Below are 21,963 nucleotides of genomic sequence, written 5' to 3'. Positions count from 1 at the left end.
TCTTCTAATCGATAGTAGTGACATCTATACGAAAGCTTCGTTTCATTCCAAGAGCTTTACGAACGATGCCATAGTAGAAAAGCGCCATTTGAATTTATTGTTTTGTATCGTTCAAAAAATGGCTACAGTGTCTTAGAAGAAATTATTGTTCATATGCGATGAATTACTTGTTTTATTAGTAAGTAGATTACCTTTAACTTTATAACTGAAACCAGTTGTTCCGTTTCGATCACAAACTTTTAAGGATTGACCTTGTGATTTCTTGATGGTCATGGCGAATGCAAGACGGATCGGAAATTGAAGTCTTTTAAACTCGAAAGGCATATCGATTGGGATCATCGGTATCCTCGGAATGAGATCTTCCTTACCTTTGAGTATGGACGCGAAAATGGCATTGTTCATAAATTTTTTCTTTATTTGTTCATCAAGGTTTGGTTGTTTGATACTCGTATTCGGTACTCGACCATTACCGCTAGTCAGCAATTCCTCAGAGAAAATTTCGGCAGATTTATCATCTCATGTTTATTGTCAACTGAAGTTTCTGCACATAGCCCCATAAGTTCAATGATTTGAGTAAATGTTTCAGGTGCGAGATGTTAAGAAGCATTCATTTTTCAATTGTCAATTTGATATTGTACTGTAAGATGTAATTATTGTAATTTGTTCATCTCATATTTACCGAATTGAGCGAAACAAACCACCACATAACACAAAAATGTACACAAATTACAAATCTAATTTTCTTCTATCCGTTTGAAAACTATCTTTTCCAGAAACCTTAATTCACAGTCAGTCGACCAAAGGTAAGACCAAAATAGATAAACAGCACTTGGACACTTATTCGAGCCTCATAGTTTTGGAGGCACATGAACGCTAACCGGCAATCAGCCAGCCATCATTGTTTGATCTACCGCGGGCGTTGCTGATATGGCGCCTTCAAACCGATCTCACATTAGCTGGCCATCCTAATTAATGGCTTGTATCGCTAATAAACGTCCGAAAATGGGTTTTCGAGGGATCACGGCATTTGATTATGCTGTTCGACCATGCGCCTGCCCATCGTCCGCCCCGAGTGTCCGCTTCACGCACAAAGGAACGCATTTTATGGCGGTGCCCCATTGCTTCTCCAAATTGACCATGATTATGTGAATCATTCCACCGCGCTCGATGGACGACGTTCTGCCATTAGAGTGCAGAAGAAATCGCAGAACGGTCGGCCGCTCGGACGAAAGCGGCACGGACGCGCCACAGCATCCGCGTCTGATAGGACGAACGTAGACAAACGGCCCGAAAATTCACTAATGGTCCAGTTGATTACGATAAAGGCATCGCCGTCGCCATGATGGCGTTCGGTTGGATGGCTGGGAATTTTATGTCTTCATTTGGTGCAGATAAAAATGGTAGCCCAGTTACCAGCCTCGCTCCATTTCGGGGCCGGTCGACCGCTCTTCGAACGATGGCGGCCATTTTCTATCTGCTTCTGCGCTATCTAATTAACGTTCAGTTGGAGGCTGCGGAGCACTTTATGGCCAAATCAAATTTGCTCATCTTACCGGCAGTTATCGACGATGAATGCGCTTTTGATAATGCGCGCATGCTTCTTTTGCTACTCTAGTAAAAACTTTTTTATTTCTAAAGTACTGAAAGTTTTTTTTACTTGGAGCATATATCAAACCATTTGAGAAATTGCAGAGGTGTTTATGTTCGCAGGAAATATTCTGCGTTTCCACTATACCATTAAAATAGTATCTCATCTGTTAGACGGGACAGAGCCGTGATATTGCCAACTAAAGTTTTATGCTCAAGTTAACGGACTATCAAAGAGAACGAAATAAACTCTTTCGCATAGGAATGGATTAATCGGTCCAATGTAAACGTTGATCGGTGATTTGATATGCTCTTAATTCAAACAGATTTCCACAATTTAATTTAATCTTTAATTATTTAATTTCCCTTATGTGGCTCGACAGTAGATCATCCGTCTCGCTGGATTATCGGATTCTAGGCGAAAACGTTTGAACTCTGACAGCGCATCAACTTCAGTTGCTGTTCTAATAATAATAAAAAAAATAATAATTTTCCTTATGTCCAGAAGCATCTTCTCCATCCTTTGGATTCTCTATGTGCGTACATTTTTATTATCAGGACCGGTAAAGTTAACTTGTTTCATAAAAAATATAGCCCATCAATCTTTTGGATACATCATCTTTTGAAAAAGTAAATTCGTTCGCAAGTTAAAAGTATTTGTTAGTATATTTTAAAGAGGTGCCCGATTGCATCACCAGAAGTGACACGTTCAAGGATCGTATCGAGTTTTTACACTCCAGATTCGCCCTGCCTAATGAACCGACGTGCTGATGCAGAAAAAGTGACTGTGGGAAAACATACTGTTTTTTTGTTTTTGCCTGCTGAAGGAATTCGGTGTCCAGTTTTTTGCTTCCCTCGGAACTGGTCATTCCGTTTTACAGCAGCAAGCCTTCGGCTCGGCACCGGTTAGGTTAAGTGGTGTGTCGCTAGTGAGCAATGTTGAACGCTCTCGGTGTCTTTATTTTTCCGTTTTTCCCAAAATCACCTTGTTCGAATCGAACCGAGAAAAATGTAAAACCAAAACAAGCACAAACGAACAAGAGGAGCGAATCCGGCAAGACCGGGTAAAACAGATCTCGGGCTTCGAAGAACAGCACAGGCCAGTGCGGTGCGATCGGGGAAACGGGGAAAAAATGTTGATGGACCGTCGAAAAAAATGCGTCCGCGTTCTGGTTGCGTTCTCCTATGGAGAGCATTTATGACCCACGGGGTACCATAAAACCGAGAGGCTTCCAGAACCGAGAACGGAACACGCAGCACGGATCCGGCCAAGGCGATTGACTGCTGGCCGGGTCCAGCGGCCATAGCTGGACACATCTACTCCGGTGCTGGCCGCGAGTGGTATTAGATATTTTAATTCGGATTAGGTGCTCTTTTTAATTTTTAGTCGATGCGTCCGACACCCATCGGGCGCCCACGTTGACCGCCTGCCCGCCGGAACCGGTGGCCTGCTCCGGCGTGATGTGATCTGTTTCGAAATGCAGCGAAGGGTTAAGGAAGGGACGTTATCTTTTTAATCGGATTGCTTTTAATTAGCTCCGGTGCAGCTCTGAGGGTCTCGGGCGCGTATTTTGATTGGCTTGGCAGAGAACGGCTCAAAGTGGACGCAGTGGCTCTCGCCTGTGGTGGGCTCTTGATCTACACCTTTGTGCAATCGAAACTTTCTTACTTTTAGTGTTAGTTTTGAGACGACACGAGTGTTTATAAAGCTTATCGTGTTTTTTGCTGTTGTTTTGTAACGTTCGGTGATGAAGCATCCATAATTTCAACAAGCTTCGTGTTGGATCGAAACAACTCTTTTGGCTAACGATGAACAATCGAATTCTAAAATGGTGTTCTTTAACAGTTTATATAGTGTGAAGGGACAGGGTATTGGGGAATGTTGTTCGCCGCCCCAGAATGGTGATCCTTTTCATGGGCACAATTTCGATCAAAGCACCATTCAACGGTGCTAGAAAAGGGACGTGCGCGATCGAGAAATAGAAATAGAAATCGCTCCGAAGGAGAGAGATAATACTTTTGTATTAGTATAAAGAAATCCGTTGGAAAAGAAATCGTTGTCTTCCCTTCTCGATGCCAATCAAAAGTCGTATTCATCCCAGAGTTTCTCACAGCGAAAAAAGCACAGCAAGCCACTCGCCTCGGATCGTCCATCTTTGTTCGGAAACCTGGTGCTCCGGCTAATTTATGGCCCTCCGCTTTCCACGACGATCCACGATGATGTTTCCTTGACACTTCACGCCGACCTTCGAAGACGGTTTTTCTCATCCATTTTGGACCCATCGACACGCTGTTCCAGCTTCGCCTTTCGACGGGTTTCGGCGTCGGCCAACGGGAAACGAGCAGTGGCTCCGGGGCAAGGGAGAGCAGATAAAGAAAATTGGACGTAGCAGCTGAAGGGATTGTCCTTAATTGATTCCTTCTTTTACGTGTCTCGGCGAGAAACGGCCATTCCACAGGGTTCTTTTCTGGTTTTGGTTTTCGTTCCTTCCCCGAGCAGAAGGCGTTGCCATGGCAGCGGTTCGGTTCGACGAAAGGCATTTTCGAATCGAAAGCTGGAAAAGGCACGAACGATTTGCTCGAAAATGGATCTGTTTGGAAGCGACCTCACTACAACGTGGGTCAGATGGTCCTTAACAGGACTCGAGAGGCAGTAATGGACGAAAAGCGTTTGGTCCTACTGACTATTGTCGCGTTCGACTGCTAAAATCAGTGAGAAAATTGGTATACATTTTTAAAAGCAACATTATATAACTAAGTGCACAATGAACCGAATGCTAGGACGTTGCTTCACAAAATCATAATTGGCTTGTATTACTATCAATTATTTAAAATGTTACTAGTTCTTTGTACTTAGTTTAATATTCGAAACCATCTTAATCGGATCACGAAACCGAAATCTGACTCCCTTTCCATTGCTGGTGTTCGAAGAAAACAGTTATGTTCGAAGAGATAAATATCGATTGCCTTTACTCATCGCACTGTATCTCTACTGCCAAAATGACGAAAAATGCATACCGAACCGAACCCTCGAGCGAAAAAATGCCCTGCTGATGATTCACCGGTTGGCTCAACGATTTATGGCTCGTTATTACTTTTCCTCCAAGACGGCGAAGAATGGTAATAAAGCACGAAACGGGTTTGGTGTCGCTCCAGAATGGGAACCACGATTGTGTTCTTTTACCACCTCACCGAACACCGCGGATACTAATAAACCTACGCACCACAGAGAACCGCGAGTGATTAAATTGGGACCCCAGCGCGAATCGAATTGGCCCAAGGCTACGGTGGAACTGTTCGGGCAAATTCTGCTTCATCAACCGACTACAGCGCCAAACCTAACCGGGGCGAATAAATAAGGATCATCGATGCAACAGTGCAACGTGCAATGTGTGCTCGTTTATGGCCGACGCACAGCAACGGGACTGGGCCATTGGGCCACGACTGTGACACTTTTCATTTGATGATTCGCCGACAGACTCATGACTGGGGGCGCTGAATTAGGTTTAGTACGCGAGGGTTGTAGAGAACTCTTTCCGAAGATCCGATCCGAGGCAGGCGACTTCTTACGCCGGCACCGCGCAAATATGGCGCCGAGGCGTTCAATGGTGGCTTTTATCGACGATATCGATCCGTGGCACGTGATAATCGCCGCCAGCTACCAATCGTAGCAGAGCTCGACCTATGTACGTAAGTGAGCCTCAGAACATACTGATACCGGTCGTACCCGGTTTGTATCGATCGGTTTAATGATGATGATTCCAATCCGATGATGATGCGCAGAACGGGAGACGGATTGAAATGGGCGGCGTTTTTTCCAGTATTGGCTGGTGGCCCGTGGCCACTTACGATAGACAGACACACTCATTTCTCTCACCACCGCTCACGAACACACTCTCGCTGAAAGGGTTTCACTCGTTTATCGATGATTATTTTCCGAGCGCGAATCAAACGCGCGATAAGCACGTGCCTCGGGGGCCCTACGGCGCGATTGGCGTGGAGGAAAAATTGTGCTCGAAACCCACAACGGTCCTTCGGAGCTAACGGTCAACATATGCAATCGATTTATTGCCTGCTGGTTCAGCCAGCAGTTGCGGCATCAGCCATTAGAAAAAATCTGGAGGTTTACAACGCAAACAAATGGTAAAGATAGTGAATTGTTCAGCGTCGATTATGGCAATTAAAGTTTTTCAACAACAGACCCTTTAAGTAATGCTGTCAATCATCTTGGCGATATCAATCATCGTTTTTTTGGTTTAAAGTTTTTCTAGTTTATCAACGAGATTAAGGGTCAATCAGGAGATCAGCGTTTCGATGGCCGTAAAATCAATATTAAACATTTGAACTGGAATACACAATACGGTTTCGTGTCGAGCAACTTGCTGAGAGACAGCTAGTTCGCAGCAAAGATAAATAACTTTGTTTGCAATCTCGTGTTTCCTGTGTAAGGTCGTTCCAGTAATGAAACAGTTCTTTCCCAAACCATCGACATGTGCGAGAAATGGCTTATCATTAATATCCTTAACATTCCTCGGCAGAAACGCAGTGCAGCCCTCCTTTGGTCCATCTCCCTGAACCCACTTAATAGGCATCATGCTTTAGGTATTAATAACAAACCCCACAGTTATCCTCATCAGCTTCTCCTCGTGCCCGACAGTACCGGAGACTTCTTCGGTTGATGGCCACATTTAAAGCGCTGGTCGCGGGCGGGTCTATGCAAAACAACTTTAAGTATCGCATTTCAACCGCGCGGTCCGTTTAGATTCGTAGCACGGCGCAAGGATTCCTCACGCTACGAGCCTTCCCGGTGAACAGCGCCACAACCGCACGCCAGTCACGGAGCGAAGGGTTTCCTACACGCACGGTCGTTATTTATTCGATGTTTGGCGTTCGACAAGTTCACAGTTCATCGCCGCCGGCGTGTCTTGCTCTGGTCGGCCGCGGTCCTGCCGGTCCCTGTTGACCAATAAAAGCGGACAGCTCCCTCGGGAGTCAGCGCGACCGAGTCCGACCGGGCGGCCGTGAGCTGAAACCTCTTCTCGGCTCGCCGCCTGGAGGGTTCCATTGATTCGCCGGGCGTTTCGGAGGGTTTCGAGCTACTTTTCGAAAAGTTTGGAAGCAACCGGCAACCCGCAGGAACCGGGCATCCGGACGTCGAAATCGATGAAGTGGAGCGCGAAATGATAGTAAAACTAGCCACACAAAAACAGACACAAATTTGAGAGTGTTCCAAAATGCAAATCCCGAGCCCGGGCTGTTTGGCCTTATTAAGGAACAAGCCAGTGAAAACATTGGAACAGGAACCCACCACTAATCCGTAGTGCCGCGGTGCCTAGTTTCGCTTCGCTCCCAAAAACGTCGGACCAGTTGCGAGGAGCTAGCCTTTTCGGCCCGAAAATTCGGACTAACGATGACCGATTTATTGGATTGATCACGGAGGAAGCAGATTTGGATTATTTTTTACGATCGACAGATCTCGGCTAAAGTAGATCAGTTTATTTTCTACGTTTCGCGCACGGCACGGGTCACTAAAGGGGGAAGCTGTAAGGTCCCTCGGCGAAGGGTGCACGATGGCTAAGCTCCGTCCTACCGAGCGCACCGGAAGTGTGTGGCTTGTTGCATTAATTGGCGCTCTGAAATCCGTTCTTTCCGTGCCATTCTTCGGGAGACGATTCAAGGCAAACTGAAATTAGCATGAAAAGTAAGGCAAGGCCAAAATGGTCTGATGGGCGCTTAAAAAAATGAGTTCAGCGAACGATCGAATGTTAATCGAAAACTGATGTTTTTCCCCCAAATTCTGAAACCTGCCTTCAACGAATCTCGGAACCATGTTTTCAGGGAACAGTTTTTTGAACGATTGGGAGATTGTAGCTGACGCAATCCCAGCGTAAAAATAGCTAAAACACGACTTCCTGATTTCCAAAAACCGCTGGTTGCACTTTAGCTCACTGTGAAAGTTGCCAAACCTAGAACGGGTCTTTTATGTCCTACCTATTGGCCACTTGGGTAGACTGCGAATTTGTGCAAAAAACGACATCCATCTTACGTTGTTGATTTTTATCGCCAATCTTTATGATGCAGTCGACACGCCACATTATAGATGCACTTATGCAAATGCACCATTAATATTCGAAAGCATTTCCAAGAAATCAATCTTGTCCGGTTTTTCCCCCCCCCCCCCCAGGCAGGAACCAGACTGAGTGACATTTTCGCCAAAATGCGCCGCTGAACGACGAATCGCAACGAGGTTACTTCATCAGCCCACGGCTCACGGCTCCACTTTTGGCCGTATCTCTCCGTCACAGAGGCCGTTTGCCATTGTTTATCCGTCGTGATGCTGCTGCGGTTCAGTTACGGTGTTACGAAGGATGAAGGATGGGATTACCGTGGGAACTCTCGGAATGCGCGTCAATTAATTCTCACTGCCGTGTGAAACTGTTAGCACCTTCCGTCGGTGCGGCCTTTGCGTGCTTGGCTTTGAGGTCCCAGGCCCCGTAAAAAGGGGAAAAATGGTAACATCCCGCACAAAAAAAAAGAATTAAATGTAAAGCCGTGCCCTCGTCGCCGAAGGATTTCCCGATGGTTCACCAAAGTTCACCTGGCCAAAGGCCAAGGTTTGTTGGAATTGCCATCCCACGTCACTCTGGCTCTCCATTCCGCGCGGCGGTTCCCTTCTCCGGGGCCGGTGTGCATCCCCGCGCCAGTGACAAACAACTTCTGGAGGTACTATTGGAAACTATACTTTATTGAGTTCTTGCATCTTGAGTTTCTACGCCAGCCGGTGTTTAGTTCTGTGTCGGTGTGTGTTTACAAGGTTTGCTTCTTCGTTTACATAATGTCTTAATCGATCTTTAATACTCACTATCTAGCGGCTGGCCGGGCGCTCCCCGTTCACCGTGCCGCCAATTAACGCTTCCTAGTTCTCTTACACAAAAAAGCACAATCTCTTAGAGATGAATCTCAAAAAAACGTAAGAATAGAACAGAAAGTAGGCAAAGAGAAGGCTACGGCCGGGGGCTCGAAAGGTGCATCGGAAGAGGTCACGTGTTTTTGCATATCCCCGGCGGGATCCTAAGTGCCTGATGCCTAACCCCCGGATGCCCCCGACGTTCGGTGTGTGCCAAACTGTACAAATATAACATGCATTCGGCGCACAGTCGGCGCGCTGGCCCCTAACGGAAAACGGAACGTAACGCAACCATCCGCGGGAACAAGATCGTCTTCGAAGCAATAAAACGGGCTGTTAAACCTCCGCAGTGGCCAAGGTCAGTGTGCCGGAGGCCGAGCGGGGGTCCGTGCGGTAGTGACTTACTTACTTCCGTATGCGGCGCCTATCTCTGCTATAACTACTACCATTACTACTAGTCCTAGTCCTGGGCGCCCTCAGGGAAGGGCGTGTCCCATGTTCGATTAAAAGTATATCAATTTTGTTTATACATTGCACTTGAATTACAGATTTTATTTTGTAGTGTTCTGCTGTCTCGCTTCTGTCGCTACCTACCAATTACTAACTCCTCGCCCTCTCTCTCGCTCTCTCTCTGGTCGTTATTTTAATCGGCGATCGATCGACTTCTTCGCGATGATCCTACCCCTAACGGGTTTGTTCCCGACGCGCGCTTAGCTAATCTCCGGTGGACCCCCCCCCATTCCCACCCAGGTTACGGATTAGTTTAGTTAACTATTGGTTCGACATTCTTCGCCCACAGTGCAGCGACGGCCGGATCGTCCTAATCTCGATCCGCGCGGGAGTTCGTAAGGCGTTCTGTTTGTGGGTTTTTTGTGCGTCTGTTCGAAGCGGTGGCGTTATGAAGCGGTGCTGATGGGTCTCGAGGACAGGGTTAGGGTCCAGTGGTCCTGGGCTGCGCCTGCGGGCAGAAATAAATTAAGCACTCGGCCTCGGGCCCTTAGCCGCATCACATTATGCTGAGCGATGTCGGCACCGGGACCTGGGCGCCGGCGGACTGCGGGTTGAGGTGCGAGTGCTGCGACCCCGGTACGCCCAGGTGCGTGTGCAGGGCCGGATGGTGGGCCGGGTGGTGCAGGCCCATCGAGCCCATGCTCATGCTCATCGCGCTCATCTGGTGCAGATGCGAGAGGTGCAGCGACGGTTCGAGCTTCGGCTTCGTGTCCACCAGCAGGCTGTGGGCCGCGTGGTTCTGGGCCGCCTGCGAGTGGCCCACCACCAGCGACTGGGGGCCCCCGAGCCCCCCGATGCTGCCGTTCTCCGCCTTCTTCTTCTGCTTGCGGTCCTTGGCGCGCCGGTTTTGGAACCAGATCTTCACCTGGCGCTCCGAGAGCTGCAGATTTTGGGCCAGCTCCGCTTTGCGGCGGATCGTGATGTAGCGCGTGTAGTGGAACTCCTTCTCGAGCTCGAGCCGCTGCTGATCGGTGTACACCACCCGGTACTTGTCCTTCGTCCGTGTTTTCCCTGCGCCAAGAGAGAGAGGGAGAAAGATAAGCGATTACTAAAGGGGAAATAGTTCGAGTGATAGGAACACTCTGGCTCCCCAGAGAGAGAGAGAGACAGAGGTCTGCGGTATCTGTCTAAGAAGCAGAAACGTGTCAATAAGCAATTACATTACTGACAACTCATTTTCGTGTTAACAAGCCGTGGAACCTTGGCCCGAAATAATAAAAAACAACAACCGACGACCAGAACTCGACACCCGTCGACCGTCGAGTACACGTCGACGAGGTACGTGAGTCAATATTTGTCCTCCCCAGTGTCGAGCCCGTCGGTTTCGGGAGCCCCGGAGACGTTGGAGGGGCGGCTCCCAAAACTTGCCGGATTCCCCTCCGGAAGGGTTGTGCTGGTGATAAGCGGGGCCGCCGTGTGGGCCGCCGGTGTTTGTGTAACTCGCTGCTCTCTCGCCGAGTGCCACGTCAACCGACCGTCAGCGTGGCAGATTACGAATCTTCCGCAACGGAGGGATCCGAGCATGCAGCAGCCAGTCCAGTGAGCTTATCAACAACCGTCCGAGGTGTGTGTATTAGGCTGTAAACATGGCGCGATTCGCAGAAATTCATCCCCGGCTCGGACATAGAGTAGGGAGACAGTTGATCCTACGATCGCGAAGCTGATCGCCAATGGTTTTTTGGCGGGGACTGTGAGCGCCCCTACGAAAGGTATGATCGATAATTGAGGGCCCTCCACATAAGTGGGGCACCGGGGTTTCGGATGGCCGCTCCCTGATGACGGAGCGACGGAGATAAGTCGCGTCGTCGTCGCCGGTTAAGGCTGGAGTGATATCTTCTTTATCGCCCCTCGTTGGCGTTTAATATGGTGGACATAAAGATAAAAATGGGCGCGCGCGCTCTTGCGTACGCACATACACGCGCACGTGGTGCAATGTGTGCCTTCGAATTGCCGTGGACTGCACCGGAACTCGGTACCAGCCCCGTGGTCTAGGTTAGGTTAGCCGTGCCAGTTCGCTCAACCCGCGATCACTCGATCCGCTCGATCGAACGAGGTTGGCGCTTTTCCCCACCGAGGGTTAGGACTCACTAGCCACGAGAAGGGGGTTACGTTTGCACGACACAGTTTGGGGTTTTTCGGTTTCCCACCCTAGGCCAGCGCCGGGGCCTAGGCTCATCAAAGGCTGACGCCGCACCATAAGCCACCGATAACGAGCTGTACAACCCGTTCGTCGGAAGTCCTCAAAGTGACGGTGTGTCTCTTTGACACCAGGTCGGTCGGGGCCGGATTTCGACATGGCTTTAGTACCGCAACGTTACGTAGTACAGTTGAACCGCCAGCGAAGATGATCAGCGAAGCACGAGAGATCGATCGAGCAAAGAAATCACCGGACCAATCCGAATGATGGCCACCTGTGCAATTCGGACCCAATTGCGGGCCGGCGGATCAAACGCGTGGTGTGACGTAAATATTGGTTTACCGCGCGTGTAATCCATTCATCCAGCGGCAGGATCCGTGGCCTGCGGGGAAGGCTGCGTCCGTTAGGCCCCCAGGACGTACGCAAATGCACCGCAACCCCTTGGCGGCGGCGGCGTCGGCTCAAAGCGGCCGCGCAAAATCAAAGCGGCGCCGCGCCGTATGATGGGTAGATGATTGATAATATCAATTGACAAATGGATTACCGATTACCCGGTTCCCCCCGGGGGGCGGAACCGACCTCAAAGGGTCGCCCTCGGTTAATCCGGGCGGATCAACAACCCGCTTTCTACCTTCTTTATCGGACCATTGGGAGCCCTCACTCGGTCCCCCCCAACCGGCCCGGCCAACGGCCTTCCAGGCATAGGAAGAACTAGACAAAACCTCTCGCCTTCTCCCTTTCTCTCTCCTTCCGCACTGCTCTAGAGTCTTTTGATGTTTTTGGGGATCTATTTATCCAGAGGTGCTCAAAGGAACATCAAAGGAAAACATAGACACTTCCCCCCCCCCCCCCCGTCGGCCGCCCTCTGTCCTTGGGCTGTCATCATGGCTAGTAGTGGTCACAATGTCTGTGGACGTTTCTGTCACTCACCGCAACTCGGAAGCTCTGAGGATCGAAAAAAGTGAAACCTCATCGCGAAGCCGCGGCGTGGAGGCGCTTATCGCGCTCATCGTATCCGGCAGCCCGTGCGGATTGCTCCACGGTGCTCCACGGAAGACACCAAGCACACATACACCACGGCAGGCCGCTTCTTCGGGGGCAAGAAAGGTGGACAGTTCGAGCCACGACCCGACGGTGGTTAGCTCTATCTTTTATCACCACGCACCATCGCACCGGGATTAGCGATGGTTCGGAGGCGACCGCCGGAACGCGCTCTGTTACCTTCCGACGGAAGTACGGCGGTGGGCCGAGTGAGCGAAAGAGTGAGGCACACACTGGCGTAAGAATCTCGGCGGCGCATCGTAAATAATTACCCGTAATCTAATGGCAATAAACGTATTAATACGTTTACGACAAATATCAATATAATAATGGATATCAATTTTTATTTCGGCCATATATAACCACCCAACCCGTGAACCCGATCCGGGCAGCCGGATCCTGGGCGAACACAAACCGGAACAAGCCGTCCCATTTGCCCGATGTTTTTATTATCCTTCAATAACTCAATCGTCACCAATCGTCCTCCAAGCACCCGGTGAAAGGCATATGTGTGCGAAGAAAGCCCAGAACCCGGTCGGCTCAACAGCAGCCATCCGGAGGCGGCACACACAGAAAAAAAAGGTTGGTGACAATTTGGACATGATTTCTTTCAAATCACCCCCCGGGCACGAGTGTGGATTGTGTTACCGGGACCACAACGCTCGGTTTTCGGTCCGGCAGCTTCCTCCCAGGGGCGTATCCCGTAGGGATAATGGTCTATCACTTCATTCGTTACGCACTCCCTGGGGGTGCGTTTATCATAAGGACACAGAAACTGCGGTTTCTGTGGACACTAGGCGCACTCGGCGAGAGATGTGGTTCCCTTTCTCCCAGTGTTCTCACCAGGCTCCTACGGCGGTGTAAATTGAGGGATCTTCATGGTCCTGGGACCGGGCAGCCTGTCTAAACGTTAACACCCTTAACTATCTCCGACAGTGTTCGGCCTCGAGAGTTGGACAACATGCGGCCCCCTGTCACCCACGATCACCCACGGTCGTCCTGTCGGTGTGGTCCTACAAAGCGTCACGAAATGTCACTACAAACTCAGAATGGCACAGCGGGTCAAGCGGGCCCGTGGTGAAGGTGGCCTTGGTAGACCCAGCAGATTGAACTGACTTCAGTTGTGTCGGTTTGGCTTCAAGAGAGAAACACAAACATTTGACCGCCAACAAACCTCCGGTCCGGGTGTTACGGTTGGTCAATTGCAACTTTAGTTAACTTCGAGTGATTGTTTCGGTTCGTTCATTCAATAAAAGGCTACCATTGGGCCACCGTTGGGCAATTAAGGAAGCAGTACAGGTTTTCGGGGAAAAAATGTGGACTGCAACGTTGCTTAGAATTCAATAAAACCGCCATGGATTTACTCAAAGCGAGTGGCTGTTTCAGGGGGTCCATTGGAGCACCTAGTCTATCCCTTTCCGGTTATGACTAATCAAACCAATAGGTCCACCCATTCGTAGTTTCAAACTGTTATCAAAACCCCCGAAAGGCGCAGGATCCGAGAGGAAGCGTCGCCGCGCTAACGATAACGGCCACACGATCTAATCGGGTCCAAATTTATCTACCATCCGCCGAGCATAAGCGAGCGCACAAGTGATTCAGCTTGAAGGGCTCCTTTTTATGAACAATAAAAACAAACAATAAAATAGTGGTAAAATACACGGCCAGGACCCAGCCCCGGGCACGTGTTTGAGTGTGCATAAATATAAACACTGAGCGTCGTTTAGTCACTGTCACAGCACTACTTAAGACGCACGAGCGGCTGGCGGCGCACGGGAAAACTAACCGAAACTGCCATAACCCTTAGCCTGCGACGGTTGTGAGTAACTCACGAAACAATCGTAAAGCGGCCAGCGCTCCGGAGCCGTATCGCTCCGCCGTTAGTTTGATGGCATCTAGACTCCGCTGGAAAACTCCATGGCAACCCAGTCCTGCGAACGGCACGACGAAACGAAGAAGGCTGCGAAAGATGAAAGCAATACTCGTAACCGTTTGCACCGAGCGGACCATTTCTGTGAAGCGCACCGAGTGTATCGGAACGCCTCGGCTCGGCGGCACGGTGTCCCTTTACTGACGTTTAAGGAGCAACTATTTATGCTGTCCTAATGTTTACGATCATAGTCGTAGCGTGTGCTGTAAAAGAATAAAATACCGACAATGTGTGTAATGGGTCCGGGCCTCGAATCTGGCTCGGTCGCTGGAAAGAGCCCCGTCGGACGGTCACTCGGGGCAATTCTAGGGCCGACAAATCTATTATCAGTTTTGTGTTTTCTTTTTCTCGCTTCGCAGCCTTTGGCTGCACTCTTGTCAACTTCCGGGCATCCTGCCGATAGCCCGTGCTTGGTTTCTTGCTAGCCACTCGAAGTCACCCTCACTCGATACGGATCGCCGCCGTTGGCAGTTGTCTAATTACGTGCCGTGCAGCACAGAGAAGGGAACCTCACGCCCGTTAGAGGTTAGATCGAAAACATTCAACACTCGGTGCTGCCGCTGTGAAATCTGCACAAAACCAAGGCCAAGCAAAAAAGCGGCACCACTTGGTGGGGATCCATCCCTAGATCCTGCCGGGAGTAGCCCGAGTAGCGATTACCGTTATGGTAGAATTTTCATTTACTTGCCTTGCTGTAGAATCACGCAACCGACACGCGGGAGATGTTGGTTAATTTTCTCTATTTCACCCACGGGACCGCTTTTCCCGGAGCGGTTCGCCGTGGCCGCAAGCCGCTCCAGAGATGACACCGATGACAGATAGTCGTTGCAATTTGTCACTTTTCATCTCGCGCGCCTACTATGAGCGCCGGCGATGTTTTTCCATGCTTTTCTTGGGATCGGCGAAATCGGGAAGAAAATTGGAACGGCACCGTTACTACCGATACCGACTGCAACCCGGGGGGCTGCTTGTTTTGCCTGTGCAAAGGACCTCGCACATTCGCATGTTTGCCGACACTTCGGTCCCAGAAAAAGGGCAAAAACAGGGTACCTCCGCTCTCGGGCGACCCTTGCTGGCCATTACCGTAATGGTATAATCACATTATCGCACCGTGATGGTCGCACCGTGAAGCAACCTCGGAATGGTCGGGCTTTTGAGGTCCCGCTTGAAAGTGGAAAGTCCCACAACAAAGGCAAGCACACCGGAAGCGGTCCAGATTGGCCGGCACCGGCGTTGGCAGCGGTGTGCCGGCGGTCCAATCAAGTTGTAAAACATCCTTCGGAGAGGAAAACAAAACTTCGTCCATCGTCGGCTTCGGTCCACGGTTTGGGCGATGGGAATGTGTTTATTTTGGCCAGCCAGTCTGTTTGGCAACGTTTTTCCCAACCCAAGCAGAGAACAAAGCCGAAACGTGACGCCCTGTGTGACGGCAATTCGGCCACGGTTCAGGGTATGACGGGTGGGCCAAACGGAGAGGGCCACCGATAACTACGGCTGTGCATTAATATGTTGGATCCTGCTCCTATTTCCCCACTCGACAGCAAACGAACGCCAGAGGTACGGATACGCGTTTGATTGATGGCCACGGCCGCCACCGAGATCCCCCTGACTGACAGCTCCAACGTATATTCGGGAGTCGAAAATCGATTAATCAAACCAGCCTGTCGACCGATAAGCCTTCTGATCGGGCGAAGCCGAAGTAAGGCCAAAGAGCGGTGCAGTACAACCAATCGCGATGGCCCCCCCAACAACAACAAGCACAACGGCAAAAACCGTGAATTCCGCATCTGCAGCTTGGTGGGACGTTTGACGTAAAATAATGATAAAAGCTTCGGCCAAGCGCGGCCAGACCACGGTGAGGCGCGCCTGGTTCGCCGTGGCGTAGATTAATGACCGAATTTTCGGCCAGTCGTCGACCGCTAGCCAACCGGAACGAGTCGGAAACAAAATGGCCGCCGCCGTGTTGGATCGATTGTTGCGCAGTAGATGGAGAGGACGTAATGGGAACGGATTCGTGGCTGAGTTTCGTTGCGTAAAGTGGGAAAACCCCAGACGGAAACTTCCAAAAGCCGCGAAACAATCGATAAGATTGCGGAACAAAACGGGGAATCAACCGGAATGCGCGAGATATTCGATTAAGTCCCTTCGTATTGAGCTTCGGCTATGGCTTATTATCGGCAGGGAAAGGTTGAATGTTAACCCCTAAAATTCGTAGCATATCTTTCGCGGGGGCTTCATTGGCGATTCGCGAACTTTGGCAAGCGCAAGAGCGCCTTCAACGGAGTATTGTTTTTTTGATAAATAAATAATTTGAACGAAACCAAAAAAAAATCAAGAAACACAAAACGAGTGATATATTGAGCGTTACCTGCGTAACATCGGTATCAAACATGCGGGGCCCGTGCGGGGACATACTAGAAGAGGGGGGCTTAAGGTGGGCTAACACGCGCAAGGAGTCTGACACTGACACGGTCCAAGGCACACACGGATACTTACACTTTCCTGCAAGAATGCAAATGGGTCGAAAAGAAATCATTAGCACTTTCTTCACGGAGGGTTTGTGTAGGGTGGTGTACTTAAAAAGGCTTCGTCAAACAAGCGTCGTGTGCCATATCGTGTGGTGGGTTAAGGGGGGCAAGGGCTCAAAACATACGCAGCGTAGAAGGGTTAGCAGGTTTTCACCATTGCGGCGGGTGTTGGGAGGTACAAATCAATTGCAATCGTGGAAAAAAACAATCGGTCAAACGGTGCTCTGCGTCAGCTGTACACTTTTCTTATGGAGTGAGTTAATTGAAGAACTAAACAGGTATTTACATAAAATGCTCCAAATCGAAAGAAATAACGCAGTCTGTGTCTTACGAAGCAACTACAACGCTTCCCTGAATCTCCCGAACCTCTGCTTGCTTGGGAAAGGTGAAACCGAATAATATGCCATATCCATCACTAATTTAAAAGACTGATCAAAAAGCAGCACACCCGTCCGGCGCTGTTTACAAATTAATCCAACCCGTAAGAGTTAATCCCAAATCGAGTCTGCCATCAGGAGGATATGTGTGCGCTGTTCCGCCAAGTTCGTCACACAAAGTGGCGTCCAGCGTGGCGTAGTGGACTCCAAACCCCCCTTTTGTCCCGTTGGCCAGCGTTTTTGTACAGATTTTGCTCGCTCTCTCCCTCTCAGTTTCAACTTGAGTTTTCTCGCCCGGTTTCGAGATGCCCGTTTCCAGAGGTTTCGGAGCCGATTTGGTCCGCCGCCGTCCGAGGAGCAACTGGGCCCCGCTCGTGCCATAAATATTAAATGCAATAAAAATATACATAAAGCGAATAAATTAATAGCGCCAAGCCTTTTGAGCCAACCCTTCTCTTCCCGGTCCGTTTCCTTTCCGATTCGCTCCTCGCGAGGGGGCCTGTAACGGTAGTGAGGCATCGGAAGCGCACCGGGGAGTGGAAATGAATATTCAACCAACGTGCCCGAGAAAATGCCCGTTAAGAAAAAATGGCAACGCACAAAAATCAACCCGTTGTGGTTTGTGGAACAATTCTATTTTCTATTCAGGAGCTTTTGCCCTCTTTTCTTCACGCCATTCCGGTACCCGTCGCGTCCACTTTTTTGAACTTCAAGACCAAGAGAGCGGAACTAGCAGCGTTGCTACCGAGGGGGTGGTGGGGGGAAATCGAAAAACAAAATGGTGCCCCCAAAACCACGAAGTGTGGGCGAAGCAGTAAAATGGATCCGATTTAATTGGGATCGTTCGGCGGGACCCCGCGGTCGCATGCACCAAACTCAACATCAAAACTCGTCATGCTTCGAGATGGAACTTAATAGTGGAACTTAATAGTGAAGAAACAAACAAAGGGATGGATAATATTGAAATCGTTTCATACCACCGGGCTCCACGGGAGCGAAGTCTTGCAGTGACGGGGCCGAGCAGATGTTGAGAAGTCCTGGTCGGGTCGCCGCGATTTTCGGGGCACAAAGTGCGTCAGGGGTTTGTGGATTGCACCGCCAGTACCACCAGCACCGGATGGATAGAAGATGGATAGAAGGAAAAAAATCAATCGGCTAGGGTGAATAAGGAATTTGCCGCGGCAGCATAAGCTCATGTAGTGTAGGGCGGGTCAGATTCAACTTCAGCAACAACTAAGAAACGGATTCAACTTTAAATGAACATTTTCTGCAGCCCTTTCTAGACTAGCGATCAGGGCCGAAAGTAAGCGAAAACGCACCGATAAACTCTAACTAAGAACATCATGCTGAACATCAAAACATTGAGTATACGTAGCTTAGGATTGATGGAAAACGGAATAGCTTTACATACGCCGCCCCGGCATCGATTGGCCATCATCACCGTCGAGGGCACCCGAAGTGGACAACGAAATTAGGCGCTAATCGGCCAAAGGAACGGCTACCGGCTGTCGTTTTGATGGAAAGTTTCTTCGTGCAGCCAAATGGACTCGTTCGCCGGGTGCTAATGGAAAGCGCAAAAGGGGGCACCCGATCCCCGGAACGGAACGGTGTTCCTGAGTGCTCGACCCTTGGGATTCCAGAACACACCACCATTTTATTCCGGCCAGCCATTCCTCCGAAGGAGGACCAAATGTGACGCTGCCAAAGGGCGATTGATGGCGACGACGATCACCATAGCAACCGGGGACCGGGAGATCCTTCGATGGCAGACACGGCACGAAGTTGAAGTTCAACGAAGAAACGAATCGTCCAATCGTTCTTGGGCCACAATTTTCGGTGTGCGGGTATGCCGCATAAATCACGTCATCGATAAAACGGAACAATAACTCCCCGTTCCCTTCCCGGCCACAGCCATTGGCCATGGCAGGGACGCGCTCGCTCGAAAGCTCGGGCCCGTTCGTCCGTTTTTATGTGCCGCCCAAAAGTTTGGTAACAACATAAACCAAGAATTGGCATAAAACCGAAACCGAAACTATGTATGCGCCGGGACGGGACGAGGGCACCCGAAACCCTGGCCATTCCTGGCACAGAACGTCTACGTCGTAACCCCTGGTTTCGGGGCAAGTGTGCAGCGCACCCAATGGCGGACCGTCGTCGGGGTGCCGTCCCGTACATAAATCAGTCCATTATTCCGGCTTTCTTGACGCTTGAAGCCATCCGGCGGCCCTGGCGACGTTCTTGAGTTTTAATGTTCCTTGCGTTCCTCCTCGCCCGGGGCCTCGTCCGTTCTGAGCGCTCCGTACTCGGGGCAAGATCTCGGGCAGGCGTTGCGCGGCTGTTGCGCTACCATGGTGACGGGTTTATGGAATGTTGTGGGTAATAAATTCTGAAACCTTCTTCGCCTAAGGAGGCGATCTGATAAAAGGTCGTTAAAGCGACGAATGAACGGGGGCGCGCGGGAGATGCTAAACGGACATGCGGGCACGGCCGTTGCCAATGGAGGGAGGTTTTAATATTAATTTTGGTAAATATCCTTTCGCATCAAATGTGGGTTTAACAGCAAACATAGCATAGCAAAGGCTGTGCAGCAGGTTCATGCAAATAATTTGGCACCTAAACATTGTGCCAAGACAAACACAACAAACAACAAACCAGGTGACAAACACGCACACAAACACACGGGGTTACTGTTACTGTACTGACCTGGATTTGGCTGGCTCTGGTAGGACTGCTTCTTCATCCACTCGTACGGGCTCTTGACCGGCGTTGGCCGCGGCGTGATCTGTGGCGACGCCGATCCCGTCGGCGCGCCCGGGCTGGACATGTCGCTGCCGGACACCGTGATCGGGGGCGACGGTATGCTGTGCAGCCCGTCGGCCAGGTGGTCGTGCCCGTGGTTGTTGCCGCCGTTCGCATTGTTGTTGCTGCTCCCGCCGCTACTGTGATGAAGGTGGTGATGGTGGTGGTGCAGGTGGTTGGCCGCCGCCTGCCCCAGGTGGAGCCCGACGCCGGACCCGGCCCCTCCACCTCCGCCGCCGCCCCCACCGCCCGGGCTGGGCCCGTGGGTCAACAGGGTCGTTTGGGGTGGCGTCGAGAAGTTTTCGTGGCCGCTCCAGTCCGGACTGGACTGCGGGTGGAACACGTGCGGATGGGCGTAGTACATGGGCTGCGGGGACGATTCGCCGTCGCCGATGAACTGCGGGTGGGGTGGCTGGTGCTGGTAATTACCCGGATACCAGCCGGTTGTGGCCGAGTACGACAGATTGCCGCTGTGGTTCTTTGGGTACATCGCGAAGTGATTATAGTAGGACACCATTTTGACGGACAGTTTGTTCGGGAGCGCAACTCTCTAACGCCGCACGGCCAACTTGTTTCCTTTTTTAAACGCACTTCCTCACACGAACGCAGGCACACTCACCACTAGCGCAAACGGACACTTTACGTTCGATTCTGCTCCAACTAACAATTTCCATTCACTTCAGACCAACAACGGGTGAACCAACGGGGCTCGTCGCACCAGCGGTGCTGCATTGTTCCGTAGCTTCACACCACCAAATCGAGAGCCAATGTTTGGTCAGTATTTAGCACACATTACATTCTTCCTATCACACTGATTCGATAACAACAAACCGGACACGCGTCCGAAATTGAGCCACGATTTGCGCGATTAGCGATCTTGTCTTCTACCGAGAGTAGAGAGACGCAGGAACCGACCGACCTCATCCGTCAGCTCTCGAACATCGACTGAAGATTGTCCGATCCGCCGTTGTTCCGTTGTTGCTTCGGTGTCCAACAACCATAACAGTATGGCCGTATAACAGTTGGTATAACAGTTTTCCCGTCCGCCATTTTGGATACGCCCTTCTTTTCGAAATTCGAATTCCGGAATTTCGAAAAGAAGGGCGTATCCAAAATGGCGGACGGGAAAACTGCTATACCAACTGTTATACGGCCATACTGTTATACGGCCTTTATTTATTTTAATTTATTTTTATTTATTCTCTAGCGCGGAAAAATACTATGTAAAAATGTATATGTATATCATCGAGAGCAAAAAGGCAAGATTTAAGTTTTAAGATGTTTAATAAACTCAGAACCGTTTGATATTTTAAGTCGGATAATGTTCTGCGATAACATTTTGCAACCGAGTTCCCGTTCCCAGCGATCAGCTTGAATATTCCTGCCTAACGCCTCACAAGATGAGTGATGCTAATAATCTTAATCTTAATAATGTTTGTTAAGCATTTCATATAAAATAATCTTTAACAACCTCGGGCAGGTATCAGAAAAAAGCACTTCTGGTAGCATTTGTCTTCGAATATTCTCAGATCCTGAGCGTCATTAGTTATTGCCGCAACATTAGACAAAAATTGTAGAGATACATGTGAACGAGTGAAGTGAACATGTGTAAGGTATCAAAGTGATTGAAATGAAAATGTTTCGATTTAAATCTATGCCACGAAATGTGACCGTTGGGTTAAGATACGCATGGGGTTTCCAGTAACCCGTAGTAAAATATGCCGACTAGAATATATCGACTTAAGCTACTGGATGATATATATATTGTGATATTTAATATAAATAAATTTATATATATAAATATATAAATATTTGGTTTGCGTCTGCCATCTTGTGTGAGTCGAGGAACACGATGCGGCGATTCGCACGGAAAACAATGGGCGAACGCGAGATGGCAACCACGATCCGCAATGCCTAATGATGTTTGATTAATACCTCCGTAATAACCGTATTTATCCGCATCGAGGGGAACAGGAAATATAGCTCAGCGCAGGGACTTTTAAGGGTGGCTCCCCATTTCGCTAATGAAGCCCGGACGCTTTTTTGTGCGGAACTGGCTCCGGGTGGTTCGCTTAATGGGACGCATCCTTCCTTCTGCGCACTCCGTTCCTTGGTGGAGAGTTGTACGAATTAAAGCTGTCGAAACA

The 21,963-nt window shown here is 49.9% G+C and overlaps 1 protein-coding gene across 3 annotated transcripts; it reads right to left on the bottom strand.

Moving 5' to 3' along the window:
* Positions 1-8,401: 8,401 nt before the first annotated feature.
* LOC131212079 (homeotic protein caudal) lies at positions 8,402-20,684 on the bottom strand. 3 transcript variants are annotated; one of them, XM_058205811.1, is made up of 4 exons: positions 19,721-20,684; positions 17,995-18,054; positions 16,609-16,614; positions 8,402-10,015 (listed from the first exon to the last, which is right to left on the bottom strand). In XM_058205811.1, the coding sequence occupies exons 1-4, from the start codon at positions 20,331-20,333 to the stop codon at positions 9,501-9,503; spliced, it is 1,194 nt and encodes a 397-aa protein (XP_058061794.1). In that variant the 5' UTR covers positions 20,334-20,684; the 3' UTR covers positions 8,402-9,500. The 3 variants fall into 3 exon arrangements, with proteins under 3 accessions (XP_058061794.1, XP_058061793.1, XP_058061795.1); XM_058205810.1 differs by lacking the exon at positions 16,609-16,614; XM_058205812.1 differs by lacking the exons at positions 16,609-16,614; positions 17,995-18,054.
* Positions 20,685-21,963: the final 1,279 nt, after the last annotated feature.

This window comes from Anopheles bellator, chromosome 2, assembly GCF_943735745.2.
Source record: "Anopheles bellator chromosome 2, idAnoBellAS_SP24_06.2, whole genome shotgun sequence".
Lineage (NCBI taxonomy): Eukaryota > Metazoa > Arthropoda > Insecta > Diptera > Culicidae > Anopheles > Anopheles bellator.
The sequence above is the reverse complement of the archived record's forward strand: the minus strand, read 5'-3'. Positions and strand labels throughout refer to the sequence as shown.